This window comes from Amborella trichopoda, chromosome 9, assembly GCF_054954075.1.
Source record: "Amborella trichopoda isolate Santa Cruz 75 chromosome 9, AtrichopodaSantaCruz75HAP2 v2.0, whole genome shotgun sequence".
Classification (NCBI taxonomy): domain Eukaryota; kingdom Viridiplantae; phylum Streptophyta; class Magnoliopsida; order Amborellales; family Amborellaceae; genus Amborella; species Amborella trichopoda.
The window spans coordinates 10,469,244-10,486,466 of record NC_142344.1 but is presented as its reverse complement, the minus strand read 5'-3'; the positions used below and the strand labels follow the sequence as shown (position 1 = coordinate 10,486,466).

The 17,223-nt window shown below is 37.0% G+C and overlaps 2 protein-coding genes across 19 annotated transcripts in view; one reads left to right on the top strand and one right to left on the bottom strand.

Moving 5' to 3' along the window:
- LOC18424260 (MATE efflux family protein) overlaps positions 1 to 8,916 on the top strand; it is a 45,072-nt gene extending 36,156 nt beyond the window's left edge. For 13 of the 18 annotated variants that reach the window (XR_016040622.1, XR_016040623.1, XR_016040624.1 and 10 more), the window contains 3 exons: positions 2,198 to 2,269; positions 8,288 to 8,350; positions 8,549 to 8,916. Coding sequence is in view for 2 of the 18 variants with exons in the window: in XM_006828850.4 (XP_006828913.2) it covers positions 2,198 to 2,269; positions 8,288 to 8,350; positions 8,549 to 8,650 (237 nt within the window). In the remaining 16 variants the exon portion in view is untranslated. Of the gene's footprint in view, positions 1 to 2,197; positions 2,270 to 8,287; positions 8,351 to 8,548 lie in introns of those variants that run through there. The other 5 variants (XR_016040611.1, XR_016040616.1, XR_016040613.1 and 2 more) reach the window with 4 other exon arrangements.
- Positions 8,917 to 11,714: 2,798 nt separating this feature from the next.
- LOC18424259 (Pentatricopeptide repeat (PPR) superfamily protein) lies at positions 11,715 to 15,373 on the bottom strand. The gene has a single exon (XM_006828849.4). It carries the CDS (start codon positions 13,921 to 13,923, stop codon positions 12,172 to 12,174), a length of 1,752 nt encoding a protein of 583 aa, XP_006828912.2. The 5' UTR covers positions 13,924 to 15,373; the 3' UTR covers positions 11,715 to 12,171.
- Between the last annotated feature and the right edge of the window lie 1,850 nt (positions 15,374 to 17,223).

The window sequence follows — 17,223 nt, the reverse complement described above, 5'->3', positions numbered from 1 at the left end:
TTGAATGGTCCTTAGTTTGGACTTCCAGACTATCTTTTTAGATAGCATGACTTTGGATTGCGCAGTTGTGCCTCCTTAATTACAAAGTTGTTCCAAATTGACATCAGAAACCAATATGTCAATGAAGTAACACCAAGACATTCAGGAAATGTTAATGATTCAAGAACCAAATGATGTGCAAAAAATTAAGCCTTAATAACTTTCAAGTTTTAATAATGAAGTTAAAGCATCACCTCTCTTCATGAGGAAGGTTTCTAGTTGATCGTATCCATATCAAGACTTTAGGAATGGATGAATTTCAGTCCTAGTTTTATGTTCAAGTACCTTTTATTGATTTTGTAGTTCAAAATATAGAGTACAAAATGTTCCTTGTACAAGCAGAATGATGATATAGTTGTTTACATGAGTATTTGCCCTTAGTTTAAGTTCTAATATGCATCTATGACTACTTCAACGCAGGCAGCATTTTATCTTTGTTGTTCAATGATCCAAAGGTTCTTGAAGAACAACGATCCTTGGATTTTAAAGGACAAATATATGAAGATCTTATCTATCAAAAAAGAAAAATAAAAATCCAAAGATTCTACTTTGATTTGCAATCGAAACACTATGCTCAAGATTATATTGAACTTTCCAGCCTTCAGTTTGAAACTCATTTGGTGCATTAGCATACCCTTAACAAGCTAAAAAGATTTCTGACTAAGACCACCTTCTATAACAAGCATCATGTGACAGTTGGCAAGTCAAGATGGGAAGTCTTGTTGCTTTTTATATTTATGAATTGTACTAATATTTTACAAAATGGTGCTTTTGCAAGGGAACATCTTGTAATATCCTCAAGGTGATCCAATACACACTATGCAATATTAGAGTTTGCATACTGGAGCACCTCAGCAAGAAATGAGAAAGAACCATCTATGAGAATACCACTACAAAGTGGTTAGAATGAGGTTGGAGGAGTGTAAGAGTGAGATAGGAAATATGTAATACAAAGGCCACATAGCTGCTTGCTTCATGTATGTGTACGTGTATGTGTGTGCGAGAGAGAGGGTGGGTGGGAGGGAGGGAAATGTCTGTGAAGTGTTCCGTCACATTCTAGCTCTTTATTGACTAAAAAGAAAAACAAGATGCTGCATTTAACTTTTTCATCCCGTGTTTCTGAATCATCATCATCGATATGCATAAAATATTAGAAGAATGGCAACAGCAGATGTGCATGTGAAGTCTTCCATTTGCATCTAATGATGATGAGTGCCTTAAATTCTTTTGTTTTAGAAAATCTATGTATTGTGATTAGTCCAGCAATTTCCTTTGAATGGTGACAACTGAGGGTGTTGTCCAAGATATGAGAGGCACTTCTCAGCAAAGATCTCCGAGATGCAGTGCATTCTGTATTCCTGTTTGATTGAGAAGCTTCCTCTCAGGATATAGGGTGAAGCTCTTTTCCTACTCATTGCCATATGCTTAGAAGTTAAAGCCATGAACTGATGGGTTATATGGGTTTCCTTGGCTCTGTTGGTCAGGCTTTAGTTTTCAGAAACAATTGCTACCATTTCCTTCTTCATGGAAATGGAGGTCCTAATTCTGGTTTTGTTAAGGTCTTGAAGCTCTCACTCGACTAGTCATTTTTCTTGTAGCCATCTACCCAGTAGATCTCTGCAAAACTATAAAAAACTCAGAAGTTCCATATTTTCCATTTTTGTTTTTATGTCACTGACAAGTCGTGTCTAAGTACCTCATCTTAAGATTGTTAATAGGATGGTGTGCATTATCCTTGTGATCAACATTCTTATTTTTGCATTGCTATGGAAAATAAACAGTACAGAGTTAATAATGAAGACCGGGATCTGCTAGTTGCATATAGGTCTACAGAAAGTTTAGGTTGTGTAGTCAAAAGCCTTACATTGACTTAAGAACTAGCATTGGGAGTTCTGTGGCTATTTTGTGGACAGCGATTTCATAGCTGTTCTCTGGGCTACTTAAAGTGATGAACCATGACTAAATGTATGTACATGCTTCCCTCATCTTATGAAAGGCTCATCATTCAGTATTGCTTGATAAGGTTATAAATTAGATAGAAATTACTTTGTTTCTCTTGTAGACTTGCAGTTAGTCTGTGCAACCTCAGAGGTAATTTAGGTCCTCAGCTTATTGATAATTGATGGATTTTTCTTTGGTGGTTTTTTTGTTCATGCAGGCTGCAAGGGACCTGAGATTCCTAAGTTTATCAATGGCTGGTTGCCTTGTTGTTGGTGGCGTTCTGCTATGGGTGTGCAATTATTCTTTTGACCTTTGAAATTCGAAAATAAATTCATTTGTTGTGATTAGAGCTAAGAATTATCCCATTTGAGGTGGCTGACAAGGACATTTTAAATCAATTTAGCATGTGAGGTGCTCTGGCTATATACTAGATAGCAATTGTGCTTATTAATTCTTGTCTATTGTATTTTGATCTATATTTTTATGTCCAAGAGATCTGCTTTGTGTGTTTTTGGTTCTCCTCTACAAGTTATCTTCCATTGAAAGTAAACAACTGCTTGAATGATATTCTTAATGTGTTCCTTGGCTGTCTTTATGAGTTCCTGATTACCTCCTCGTAAATAGCATTTTTTCTATCCACTATATATGTCTTTTTGTTTCACAAGTAATCTGATGAAGCATTTCATATCTTCCCAATGTGACTTTGTAATGAATGACTCAACATGCTAGTTCACTGTGGCACGAGCTTTAGATTACGTTGGGTGTCTCACTATCATCCATCACCTCTTTTTTGGACATGTCTCCTCAGGGAATGCATGTTAGATATCCTGTATTACAATAATCAGGGCTCTGCTTGGTGCTCTGAGTCAGCTTGGCTTGGTGCCCTGGCGAGTCCAGATACAAGACCTTGGGACTTGCCCGAGTCTCAGATTTTCTAAAGATATACCTTTTTTTTTTTTAAGCATATCTTGTCCAATTCGGACATGGTGACTCAGCCTCTTGGTGATTCCCAGCTGGTCTATACTGTATTTTGGTTCACAAAAGAGATTTGCCGTTATCATTATTCTTATTATGTGTTAGTATCTATGCCTCTTATATTTCTTTATCACCCTACAAATATAGATGATTGTGGGTATTGTGAGTATATGATGCAAATTAGTGAGCCTGTATCAGTATAGGACATTCTTCAACCACTTTGAAGAGCATTTCACATCTTCTGATATGATTTTGTGAATGGCTCCACATGCTAGTTCACCGTGGCAGGAGCTTTAGATTATGTTGGGTGTCACACTATCATCCATCACCTCTTTTTTGGACATGTCTCCTCAGGGATTGCATATTAGATATCCTGTATTAAAAAGATCAGGACTCTGCTTGGGGCTCGCCTGATTCAGCTTGGCTTTATGCCCTGGTGAGTCCAGATACAAGACCTTGGGACTTGACTAAGTCTCAGATTTTCTAAAGAAATACCTAATTTATATTTTTTAAAAAATATCTTGTCCGATTCGGACCTGGTGACTCAAGCTTCCTGGTGATTCCCAGCACAAGCCCATGTTTTTACATACTATAGTTGTCTATACTTTATTTTGGTTTACAAAAGAGATTTGCCAAAATTGTTATTCTTATATATGTTTCAGTACCTATGCCTTTTGTATTGGGTGTGGTTTGTATAGAGCCTAGGCTCTAAACAATCAAATTAGAGCCTATCTTCAAATAGTATCGAGAAATGTGGTTTCAATACTGAAAATCTTTGTGATAGCTTTAAAATATATTTTCATCTTTATTTATAAAGTTTAAAGCTTTAAAAATGGTGTAGATTGACAGATCTATGAAAATTTGAAAATCTTGAAAATTGACGGTCCAAAAATGCGTTACAAAATACACTATTTCCAAAACTTGAAATCTAACTTTTTCTCATGTCCATGCATCTTGATGTCGAGATGATCAATTTGAGGATATTTGGGCATCAAAACAACCCCTTCTAGTGAAAATTTTGAGGTAGGCTCTAATTTGATTGTTTAGAGCCTCGCCTCTATATAAACTTTTACCTTTTGTAATTTTGTTATTACCGTACAAATATAGATGATTGTGGGTATTGAGTATACGCTGCAAATTAGTCAGCCTGTATCAGTATGGGACATTCTTCAATCAGAGCCTTATACTTTTGGTCAATAATTGTGCAAATGGTGCAGCATATTAATGGCTTACAAGATTGCATTTCCCAATGGTCAGATGTTAATGGCTATTATGGGCATAAATGTGTATGGCATCTATTGCAGGTTTCCCAAAATGTGGAACTTAGTTTGTCTTCCCCCATGACCTGACCCCTTTGGCAGCCATGAGAGAAGTTGTATCATGGCACTTAGTTGGATTGGAGCTGCAAGTCATGCATCTCTCACTATGAGATCCATGAAGGTTCCATGGAACAGTGTATGGATCTGGTCTTCACCTATGACTCTTGGTAGCCACCTAGATCTTGCACAAACCATTGAGTATTGCATGACTTGGTCTTGTATGCGGGTGGACATGATGTCACTTCTTTTCACCTTTAAAGGTGAACTCTTTCGGGATTTAGATGTTATATGAGGCTGAACATTAGGATTCCACACTGCCACACTACCACTTAGAGACACATATATACGATCACAATGGAAATGGTAGAATTTCTCTTGGGCACATATAATATTGTTGTTCAACTTCAGGCTGGGTTGGCTCCATAGCCATAGATTCACTAAAAAGTTTGAAAACATTGAATGAAATTTGTATTCCAGAACAGTCTATAACTCATAAAACTCGTGAAAACTGAGAGTGATAACCTTTGAACTCATTAACGATCTTTCTGATGCAACCATAATTGGATCAAACAAGAATGAGTGCTGGGCAAGCCTTTTGGGAGTCCAGGCCCATACTTCTACTCTTCTCATAAACCACGTGTGAATCAAACAAAATAAGAGAGATAATTTCTCATGCCCGAGCATTATGAAAAATGCAGTGTCTGCAAAACCATTTCCATCTCAAGATTCAGGGGGCTTCATTGGGTAAAGACCAATCCAGAACAACACCTGGTGTACTTTGAGAGGGGGCCTATTCTAATTGCCCGGTGGGGCTATATACTTCTGTGGCCACCCTTCTCCTCCCCTCGGAGTTGTAATTCCTCTTTTGTAAAGCTTTTTTGGACCCCTTAGGGGCTGTATACGGTGCCCTTTCAGAGGGCCTTATTTTTTTGTAGACCTTATTATACAGTAATACAATTACAGTCAACTTCCCTCTGAAAAAAAAAAAATCACCTATGTGTATGTATTTGTCACTCACATTATGTGGCCGTGAAGATTTGTATTAGAGGTTTCCAAAAAACGCCTTGGTATTTTGATGTTTAAGAGTCCAAATTGTGTACGAAGTGATTCTTCTCAAGTGAAGTAACAAAACCCTTACTTTATTTAAGGTTTTGAGGCCCTTAGTATTACTAAATGAGTGCACATCTGTATTGACAGATTCTAGTTGTAGAAAGACTGGGCCCTGAAATCTTTTCTTTTAGGGAGAATATTTGACTGTATTGTATTAATATTGAAACTTACTGTTTACAAAATGCTGCCGTTTGTACAAAAAATTCGGCAGAGATGCCTGCTGTTTGCAATGATAAATACGAGAAGGAAAGGACCAAGAGTTGGCAGAGGGTGAATTGCATACAGAGAAATGAGGGATTCACATGTATCTATTCAATGATCCCTATTCACAATTGTGAAAACTCTTTGGGAACTCAGCTCTGGATCTTCTGGCCGTAAACTATGACGGCCACTTAGTCCTGCGTAAACCTGCTTCTACGCATACCACTTGAACGTAATTTGGTAAAGTAGTTTGTATGATAAAGAGAGAGGGTAAGAGAGAGAGCAAGAGATGATAGAGAGAGAGGGGAGGGATGAGTGGGGAGGGGAAAAGAGGAAGAGGGAGGTTCGGGGGGAGGGAGGGGAGTTGGAGAGTCAGTTTTGGTCCCCGGATGAAATCAATGGGTAGCCATCCGCTATCCCACTGCAATCAGCTTTTGCACACCACCCTATGCTTTTGCCAAAATCCCAGGAAGAAGAAGTCTCAGTTTTGGGCCTTTGGAGGTGGCAGGTGGAGTTCCAGTTGAGAACCCACCATGCCCTGTTTTGCCAAACTCTCCGCGTTCACATGAACGTCTCTCCAATTATGTTTTAAATATGGCTAGGATTTGTTCAAAAGGGGGAAGGTTTCCAAGAAGCCACAACTGGATTTGAGGACCAAGACATCTCAAGAAATGCCCCTGCACTGGAATAGATGGCCAGAATCAAACGGTTTTAGAACTTCTGGCTGTGCTCGTGCCTCAGAAGTGGCGAATTTTGTGGTCCCAATGGGACCTGGAAAGGTGAGGAATACCTGGGATTGGCTATCTCGAAACTGTCCCCCTATTCACGCTTGCCCAGGTTGCCAAGAGAGCAATCGTCAAAATTTAACATAATGGTCCTTGACACTGGGGGAGACCAGTGACTGGATCATTTAGATCTAATGGAGATTTAATGGTTTTCAGCTCCAATATATCACATACATTTCTTTAGTAAATGGAATTAAGACTTCTGAGGCCAAGGTTTTAAAACTAGATTTCATACTATCATAGAAACTGTGAAAACTGACTCCCATTAATAAACTGACAGATTGGAGAAATGGAGTCGGTCTTTTGGGTGTTAGGTTACTATGTTAATGATTGCAACAATACATCCAAAGTTCCAGTACTGAACTACCCAAAGAAAACATGACCGGTTGAACTCCTGTGCATAAGTTTGAGTTTTGAAATGATTTAAATACTGTTAGCATGCTGTACAACTACCACATAAAATCTAATAGTCACATACGGTTCCCTTAAACACACTACACCATTAACTACTTATAAGGACTCATCAAGCAAAGGCACCTTTTTTTTAAATTGTTAACTTTAGTATAGAGTATTGGAAAATTACAAGAGAGAGAGGCAATACACAGGAGGGGTGCTCAGTACAAAAATTGTGTAACAACCAAAAAAGAAATGAACACTAAGGCACTTCCGGTTTATGTTGGAGATACAAGCACCAGCCCCCTAACTTTCTTCTTACCATGGCGAATGAGATAGACATGGCCTTAATCTTCTCTTTTAGCCTTGTCATACTTCGCCATTTGCTTTTTAGAAACCTTCTATTCTGTTTGACCAGCGATTAAGCTTAATTTCCAAGTATAAACCCAAGCTGTGATAGCTGTTTGGTTACCAGGTCAGCAATTTATTCAGGCTTTCCCATTGAAAGTTGAAAAGGTGCAAATTTGCTGCCCATGGTTCTACAGCAACAGGCATAGGAAGAGCAAATCCTGCAGACTGAATATTCTCTTTGCACATGATACTTTAAGCATTCCTCACTGTATTATGTTGTCGATGGTCAATAGCTTATCTAGTAGAACCAGCCAGCGTAAGGCAATCGTTTTGCATGGGAAGGTTCAACTCTGTGAGACAGGTGGTTCTGGCTGTGATCCATATTTACTTATTGTAGAACGACTTTCCTGTGAAATCACTTTGCTGTTGGGGCCCCAAACTATTCAGTCCTCTTTTCTGATTCTATGATATAATCCATGCAAAACTGATACGTGTGCAGTGAAGTGATTGATTTACTTACCCAAAAAAAAGTGATCGATTTCGTACTCCTTTAACCCCCCTTCCAAAAGCATGGCACCACATCATGCTGATGATGAAAATTTGAATAACATCAGCCACTACCACATTTCGGTCCTTGCGATGGTGAATAGTCTTCGGGACTGCTCTCAGTGGTTCCTTATGTATGCACACATTCTTCCGTAGCAGTCTTTTTCTCATCTCTAGCCTTCACTTACTTGTAGGCCTTGTGCTTTTCATGCACTTGGTCTTTGCCCATTAAGCACTCGACGTACAGTGCTCCTCTTCTCAGTGGCTTTACTAGCCACCCGTCACCAACTTTGCTTCTTTAAATTTTAACACTTTCTAGGAACTTGTACAACAACAAAAAAAAGAAAAAGGAAGAAAACGAGAAACCCAAAAGAAAAAGTAATTTACATGTATATGCCTTTGCGTCCGTCTTTTAGCTGCAATTAAGGAATACAGTTTTTACGGAAATGAGATGAGTCAATTCTTGTATGCCTCCCAAAAGACGTCCGTATTCCCCTGATTTATTTTCATAAAAAGCAAGAGTGTGCAGTATGACGGATTAATTTTTATCTGAGTTTCAGTTAATGCATGGAACTTGTTTTTCTGCAATTTTTTACCGTACCGCTTTTTTTGGTATACTTTGTGCAGAATACTGCAGGTAGAGGGTGTGGTTTGTCAGGGTGCTGGTGGATTTTAGCAGCATTTCAATGGGTATATCAAAGCCTCAAACTTCTTATTTTTTCTGCTGATGCATTTACTTAGAAGAAGCACTAATCATGAGAGAGAGAGAGAGAGAGAGAGAGAGATGCTTGTTCATGTATCTGTATATTTTGCATATTTGATATATATCACTAGTGCATGTGACGTGCATTTGATTATGACTTGCTTCTAATAGTCTACACTTTTCAGGTCCGTTTTCTACTTTCACTACATCGACTTACTGTACCACGGGGCGTGTTATATTATGAGGAATTCAGTGACAGGGCGCTTGGCCATCTTAAGGCCACATAGGAATTTGCATTTTACCATTGAAAGCTACCTAGGGCAGCTTTTTTTTATGGTAAGTATCTGCTTAGAGCCGTGCAATCAACTCTCCCCAGCCCTCCATTTCTTTGTATATCTTACCATAAGTGATAAGCCCAATATTGAGACTCTGATTTGTTTCCAAAAACTCAGCTCGAAAGTTGAAGCAATGCTCCCATACAAATTTTCATTGATATCTCATGTTTAGCCTTTCCAATCTTTCAATTAATGTAAACTGCGATGTTTACATCAAATTACTGCCATTGTATGGTCCAATTTGGTGCTTTCCAACTAAGAATCAAGTAATGCTTAGGATTTGATCATGTGTACCATTAGAGCTTCCGATCGGTCCAACCTACTATAGGTTCCTCCGTTTATAGATTTTTGGCTAAAAGAACTAGCCGGAAATGGAGGCAAAAGTGAGCATAAAATTGACATGTGCACACATGCACATGAAACATGACGAGCCAGATCATGCATACCATTGCACGTAATAACATATGCAAGGCTGGTTTGACCACTCAAGCCCCTTTAAGAACCTCCTGGTGGCCCTTCCTACACCTCTTCAATTCACTCCAACCCTGAAACGCAACCTTAATTCTACCTTGCAAGCTTTAGACCCCAAATAGAGGTTACGCTAGCCCTCCCTATTACACCTTGCAAAACCTTGTTATGTTCCAATAACTAGTTTGCTCCTAGACACTATTTTGACTACCACTTGATTATCGACAAACTATATCACCAGCTCCATAAATTTTTCAAAAACCATGTAAATGTCCTAATGCCTAGGAAGCAAGTGTAGGAACTTGTGTGGATAAAGAACCCCACAATGATAGAGGAATGAAAAAATAAGTGGGAAATTTCTAGGGGTGGCAATGGACCCGAACCTGACCGACCCATTGGGCATACTCCACACGGGTTTGGGTATGGGTCTAGCATTTGGACCAGGTGGGTGGGGTCCAGGTCCATCTCTATGGACCCGAAATTAGGCATGGGTAGGGTACGGGTTCCAATGGACCCGACCCTGATTTATTATAGAAAAAACTTTTATTGGTTTTATATTTACTATGTAATGTCAGGGCTATAAAATTGAAGATTTTGCCCAAAAAGAAAAACCCTTTTATTTTGATTCTCCCTTTCCTAATGTAACAAAAGCCCATACATAGAGAGGAACTCATCTTTATGCAGCCTTTTCCCCTATTGTATTAACACAAAAAAAAAAAAAAAAAAAAAAAGCATCCGGCCTTTCTATTTCCTCAACGTTCTAAGTCTTTTCACCAGAAGGTTCAGAGCAGAAAGAAGAGCAAAACAGAAGAGCAGAGGGAAACAAAGACCAGAGGTGCATATGCATTAGGGGCCTGCAGAGAGACGCATTTGACCCTAATTCTCTTAGTTCCTTCACTCATGGCCTCCTGCTGAAGCCATTATATCCTCATATTTTCCGGTGCCGGGCCTCTCAAAATTCAGGCAGGCATCTCCCTTTATTAACGCTGCGAAGTGTCCCGTCTCCGGTCAAAAGTCACTGGGCAAGGTCGGGTCCTGGGTCCAGCATTCTGGGTACTCGTACGGGAACGAGTTTGGGGCACTCTGGACCCGTCAAGTCCGGGTGCATGTCTATCTCGTACTATTTGGGTCTAGATCTGAATCCAATAGAACCGGACCTGTACCGGATCCATTGTCACCCTTAGAACCTGATTAGCCAGGGTAGACTTGGGGCAGTATCCAAAATATACACATGTCAATCCCCCTTTCTGATTTCATATGTTTAGCGTTCTCTCTTTCTCAAAATTAATTCTTACATGTTTCATCTGTGTGTCTGCTCCATGTATGGCGAGATCTGTTAGGAAGACCTGGAATTCCTTTGCTTTGTATTCTTTTACCTCAGGGAAGGCTTTATCTGTGAATTCCCAATACATATAAATTGGGAAAATGACCTTTACCCCTCCCTGAAACTTTTATCCCTATTAGCTTGGTTCATCAAAATCCCTACCCTCTCAAATTTAGAATTTTGAGACCGTTAGCCATCTCATTGTGTTTTTTTTTATTCTTTTTATAAATTTGATTTTTTTGTTTTACAAAATGTTCCTTTCCCTTTCTCTTCCGTTGCCTAAAACCAATTTTACCTTTGTGGATCCCACTTTATAAATTTAGACTAAATAAAAAAGGAATTTTCCTTTAGTATTATGACCTATTTTACAATTATATCAATATCTTTTGAACTTGAAAAATGATTAATCAAGATATTTGTTACTATTGTTAATAGATTATTATTATTTATTTATTCATTTATTATTATTTTTATTATCAAATACCTACAAGAGATTAAATATTTAACAATTAATATATTATTGTTGTTATTATTGTTATTATTAGAATTATTAATTATTAATGATAATTATTATCATCATCAATAAAATTTATATATCAAGTCACAAAAAAGAAGAAGAAGAAGAAGATGACTAATGTAAGGGTTTTGCATTTTGTAAAATAAAGAGATCAAATTTGTAAAAAAAAAAAAAAATAACATAATTAAGGGCCTAATGGTCCCAAAGTTTTAAACTTGAAAGGATGCAAGGGATTTTGGTTAATCCAATGGGCTAATAGAAATGGAAATTTCAGGGAAGGGGTTAAAAATCATTTTGCCTGTAAACTATATGTTACACCATTTCTCAACCATTCAATCTGAATGAGGGTTGGGAATGCTCGTCAGAATGTCACGCTAAAATATTGTTTGATTTTTAGTATTTTTATAAAATATTTTAAATGAAATTTGTGGTGTCCCTTTTAGTAGAGGGATTCCAAAGGTTTTTCAATTCCGAAAGATTTGGAAGCTTTGTCGGCAGAGAGGGATTTGAAAGCTTTCATGGAGGAAAAAAATTCAAAATCTTTGTTAGAAAGAGATTTGGAAGCTTTGCCAGTTGAGAGAAATTTAGCCTCTTCCAGTGGTACATACGTGGCCTTGGAAATTGATCAGATGAGTGAGAAGTCCGAAGCTTTGTTTGCAGATATATGTTTGGTCTCTCTAGACCGTCATCCTTTGCTTCATCTCTTATTCTTAAAATTGAAGGAATGCATAGATGATGTAGAAAACATACAAGATTTATATGGTTGTATACAGTTAAACTCAATTTGTATTCGTGTGTGGCAATGAAGATTGCCCCTACAGAGCAGAGCCAGCCAAGGAATATAATTGGGTGCCATTTTTTTGCAGCAGCTGGTCTTGGGTTGATGAAAAGCTTGCCGAGAGAGTTGTATCATTTATGAAAGGATTGGACTTGAGTTCCGGTTGACATTGTGCTCTCTGACTTGATAAATTAGAGCATTCAGAATTTATATAAGTTACAAAAGTAGAGTATCCTTCTTGGGCTATTTTAACTCTCATTGCAAAAATAATGTGCAGATGCATGCGCGTGTGTATGAGAGAGGGGCCGTAATCCCAATAACATGTGTACTTATTCTCTGAATTCCCCTCTAAAACAGTCATGGAATACTGTACAACAATCACACATTCATCTAGCCCCACGATCTCTGGACCTCTGCCCAACCTCACTGATAAGAGATGAATAAGCTGCATAATCAGAAACCAGCCCCTTCTCCCCTCTCAACTTTACCAGTTCCTTTGATCCCTCACTCCTGCAACGCCCATCCAACAATATATTATATGTAACATCATCAGGCGCAATCCCAAGGTTAAGCATAGCATTCAAAAGCATCCCTGCATTCTTCATCTGCCCTTGTTTACACAACCCGTTCATGAGTACATTATATGTGATCACTCCAGGAACAATTCCATTAATTTTCATCTCCTCCAATAACTTAAACCCCATCATCACGTCACCTCTCCTACAATAGCCATCAATCACCATTGTGTAAGTGGCCACATCAGGTGTTAACCCCTCTCTTAGCATCTCCCTAAGTGCTTTTTGTGCATCAGGGATCCAACCCTCTCGGCTAAGCCCTGCAATGAGAGCAGTATAAGCTACATTATCCAATTCAATTCCTTCCTTCACCATTTCTCTTCGAATTTCCATGGCAGCTTTTATATCTCCTTCCTTACAGAAACCATCAATCAAAGTTGTGTAGGTTATCTTATCAGGCCTCAAACCCATCTTTCTGATCTCAAAGAAAAGCTCTCTTGCTTCTTTCAATTCCCCCACTTTGCAATGCCCATATATTAGTGAATTATACGTTACTAGGTCTGGTTTCAAGCCTTTTTTCATCATTTTTTGATATATTTGCAGACCTTTTTCTATGTTTCCCTCTTTACAATAGCCGTCAATGAGAGTCGTGAAGGTGATGCTGTTAGGGACCAGGCCTCTCTCATTCATTTCATCAAACAAATCACAAGCTTCTTCAATCTTTCTCTCTCTACATAAGCCATTGATTAGCACACTGTAAGTTACAACATCAGGTGCAATTCCCTCTTCCACCATTAACCTTTTCAAAGAGAACCCACCCTCTAAATCACCCTTCTTGCATAAACCATTGATCAGAGTGTTGAAACTCACCACAGAGGGAGTGAGCCCTCGATTCCCAATTTCACGAAACAAGAGCTGTGCTTCCTTAATTTTTCCAATTCTAGAGAATGAATGCATGATCATGTTGAAAGTATAAACATTTGGTGGAAACCCATAGTCCAGAATCTCAGAGTAAAAGGCCCAAGCAGCAGCTGGAGTATTCGATTTCATGATGCAGTCCATAAGGTAATTGCATGCTTGAAATGGAAGCTTAAAACCATGTTTTTTTACCAGTCTCAAGCATTGAATTGCATCTGATATGAAGCCAGAATCAATGTAAACGTTCATCAGAAGCTCAAAAGATGTAGAGCGAGAACGTTGGTCATGGCATTGCACATCTTCCACTTGGGTTTCGAGGAGCGCATTAAATACCGAAGAAGCAGAGTCTCGGCCCTTGCGAGAGACCACAGTTTTGAGGAGAGAGAGAGCTTCAGGGACCATCCTGTGTAGAGAAAGAAAGTGGGTCATGGCGCAATATGACTGAATGGTGTGGCGAAAACCCTTTTGGGCAGCAACCCATTTGAAGAAAGAGAGTAGAGAAGGTGGGTCTTGTGATGGATGAGAGAAAATAAGGTGAACAACGTGGTTTGCTGTTAAATTGGGGACTAATTTCCGGAGAGAGGAGTCAAAATTTGCCCTGCTTTGAACAGCTGTGGATATGGCATTTAGGGTCTGCTGGTTTTCTGGTAAGAAGGGATTGAAATAGGTATAGATACTGCAAGGCTTTGGCCTAGGAATCGACATTAGAGGCCTGCAACGACATGGCCTAGATAGAGGAAATTAACATGGCGTATGGATCTGCAACCACTCAATTTGAATACAATTTACAGATGCGGCGCCCGACCGTCGCTAAGAAAACAGGTCATGCCCACGAGGAACATTGCTGATGACTCTCTGTCTAAATGCGCGTTATATGGGGAAATCAAGGGTCTAATGAAATAAGGGAAATTTAGGGCTCGTTTCGATAGGTGGGAATTATGAAGAAATTCAGGCGATATATGGATTCTCAATATCAAGGATTTTTATAATGGATTCCACAAATATCTTGTTTGGTTAAATTATACAAAATTTACGGATTTCTTGCCATCAGTACTCTGTCTATTGTTTGGTAAATGTTTTGATAAAATTTCTCTCTCTAAAATTTAATATCTTGTCTATTCAAAATTTAAAATTTGAAATTTATCTAAAAATTTGAAATAATTTCTCTCTCTAAAATTTAAAACTTGAGATAGTTCTCCTCTTCAATACTTTTGAGATAGTTTTTCTTTTTGAACATTTTTAAGTAGTTTTTCTCTCTAAAATACGATATAGTTTTTCTCCCCAATTTTAAGATATTTTCTCTTTTTAAAAGCTAAAATTTAAGATAATTTCTCTCTAAAAGTTTTGCAATAGTTTCTTTTTTTAAAAAATTTTATGTACTTTTCTCTCTAAAATTTGGTATAGTTACTCATTTAAATTTTAAAATGCTTTCTCTCTAAAACTTCAAGTTTGAGATAGTTTCTCTCTCTAAAATTTTGAAATACTTTATCCTTTTAAAATTTGATAGTGTATTTCTAAACTTTGATCTACTCTTTTTCTAAAGTTTAAAATTTGAGATACTTTCTCTCTCTAAAACTTAAATTTTGAGATACTTTATCTCTCTATTTTTTTTTTGAGATAGTTTCTCTCTCTAAAAATTTGATGTACTTTCTCTATTTAAAATTTGATATAGTTTATCTCTCTAAAATTTTAATAAATTTTCTTTCTCTAAAACATCTCCAAATAATTTGGGATAGTTTCTATCTCTAAAATTTTTTAGATAATTTCTCTATCTAAAATTTGATATAATTTCTATTTTTAAAATTTTAATATATTTTCTCTTCCTAAAATTCAAAATTCAAGATAGTTTATCTCTAAAACTCAAAATTCAGGATACTTTCTCTCTCTAAAAAATGAGATATTTCTCTCTCTAAATTTTATTTTGGCCGTTTCTCTTTCTAAAATTTATAATTAGTTTCTCAATGAAAGTTTAAGAATACTCTCTCTTTACAATTTTAAGAATACGGTATCTCTCTAAAACTTAGGATTTGATATAGTTTCTCCCTCTAAATTGTTTTGAGATAATTTCTATTTCTAAAACTTTTTAGATACTCTTTCTAAAATTTGATATAGTTACTCTCTCTAAAAATCAAAATATGAGATTGTTTCTCTCTCTAAAAAATTGAATATAGTTTCTCTCTCTAAAAAAATTAAGATAGTTTCACTCTAAAAATTTGCATGTTTCTCTCTCTAAAATATGATAGTTTCTTTCTAAAACTTAAAATTTGAAATAGTTTCTCTCTAAAATTTTGCTGTAGTTTAGCTCTCTAAAAAATTGGTACTTTTATCTCTCTAAAATTTTAATATATTTTTTCTCTAAAAGTTAAAATTTGATATATTTTCTTTCTCTAAAATTTTGAGATAGTTCATCTCTCTAAAATAATTTGGTACTTTCTCTTTCTAAAATTTTAACATACTTTTTCTCTCTAAAAGTTAAAATTTGATATAGTTTTTCTCTTTAAAATTTTTGAGATAGTTTCTCTTTTAAAAAAATTTAAGTACCTTCTCTCTAAAATTTTCATACCTACCAAATGCTCCATATCTTTCCGGTTGACAGACCCAATAAGTGAAATCCATGGGTCTTGGAATAAAAAGAAAACAGGTTTGAGTGTGGAAAGGAAATCATGGAAATATAGGTTTTATTTTCATGATTTTGATTTTCATAATTTTAAGTATCATTGTCATTAAACAATCCAAACAGTAGATTTTGACAAAATCCAAGATATTAGGAGTCCATGTACAAAAACAGGCCCTTAGCATACTTACTGGGTTTATATCATTATAAAAGAATGGTACTTAACAAGTTCCAATGATAGAGTGGATGGCGAAATCAAGGGTCTAATGTTCGCTGTGGTGTATTTTTGGGTCATCAATTTTCATAGATATGTCGTATCTATACTATTTTTTAAGTTTTAAATTTTATAATTAAAAATAAAAAATATAGTGCAGACATGTTAACCAAAAAGACACTTTAGCATATCATATTTATATTTTAGGTATTAAAATAATTAAAAGAAAATATCTCTCGACAATCACTTTTAAAGTTTAATTTCTCAACAAACTTAGAGTTTCAAAACATATGTCATGCATAAAGATCTTATTTATTATATCTTTTAACTCTCTGGATTAACTTTGCTGCTTTTCGCATCTTTTTAGCACAAATAAAAGATGAAAAAAAAAATTCATTTTCTTTTTTAAACCCCAACTCTCTCTCGTGATTCTCCCAAACCCCTCTCTCTCCCCGGTGTTTACCCAAAACCTCCATCTGCCCCGTGTTTCCCCCAACCCTACCACAAGTTAGAGAGAGATTTTACTGCATCATTAAGAGACTAACTTGGCCATGGCAACAACCATTAAAGAGTAGAGCACTCTAACGAGAACAACCGAACCAGAGACCCCAATTGCTATATCAGCAGGTTCCTTCACCTCCTCTGCGGCTCTACCATTGTAGAGACTGCATCATAACTTATGTAGCTAAAGTAAATAATCGCGGCTACATTTTAGACGCCTGTTGGACCATAAGGGAAGAAACCCCTTTCTTTTGAAGGAATTTGGGGGTGCGTAAAATTCTTGGAGTCGCCTTTGCGAAACCCCATAATTATGAAAACACCATAAACAATATATGCAAGCATGTCATCGCCATGTCCAGAATCGGGTTCTCTTTAGTATTGTAGAATATATGCAAGCATGTCATCGCCATGTCCAGAATCGGGTTCTCTTTAGTATTGTAGAGAGAGTGTGTTTTAGAGGAAGTCTAGAATCACCATTTATGAAAAATTTCACTAGTTTTAACTCCAATTAAAGAGATGGAAATGGGCTAAGATGAACTAGAGAGATGCTATCGTCAGAGATACCCAGAATTAGTAAAAATTTTGATGGATTAGAGAGATGTTAATGGATTAGAGAGTAAGGAATTAGAGGCAGAATTCTCACGAGCTTAAGCCTAAATACGAGATATTGGTTGGA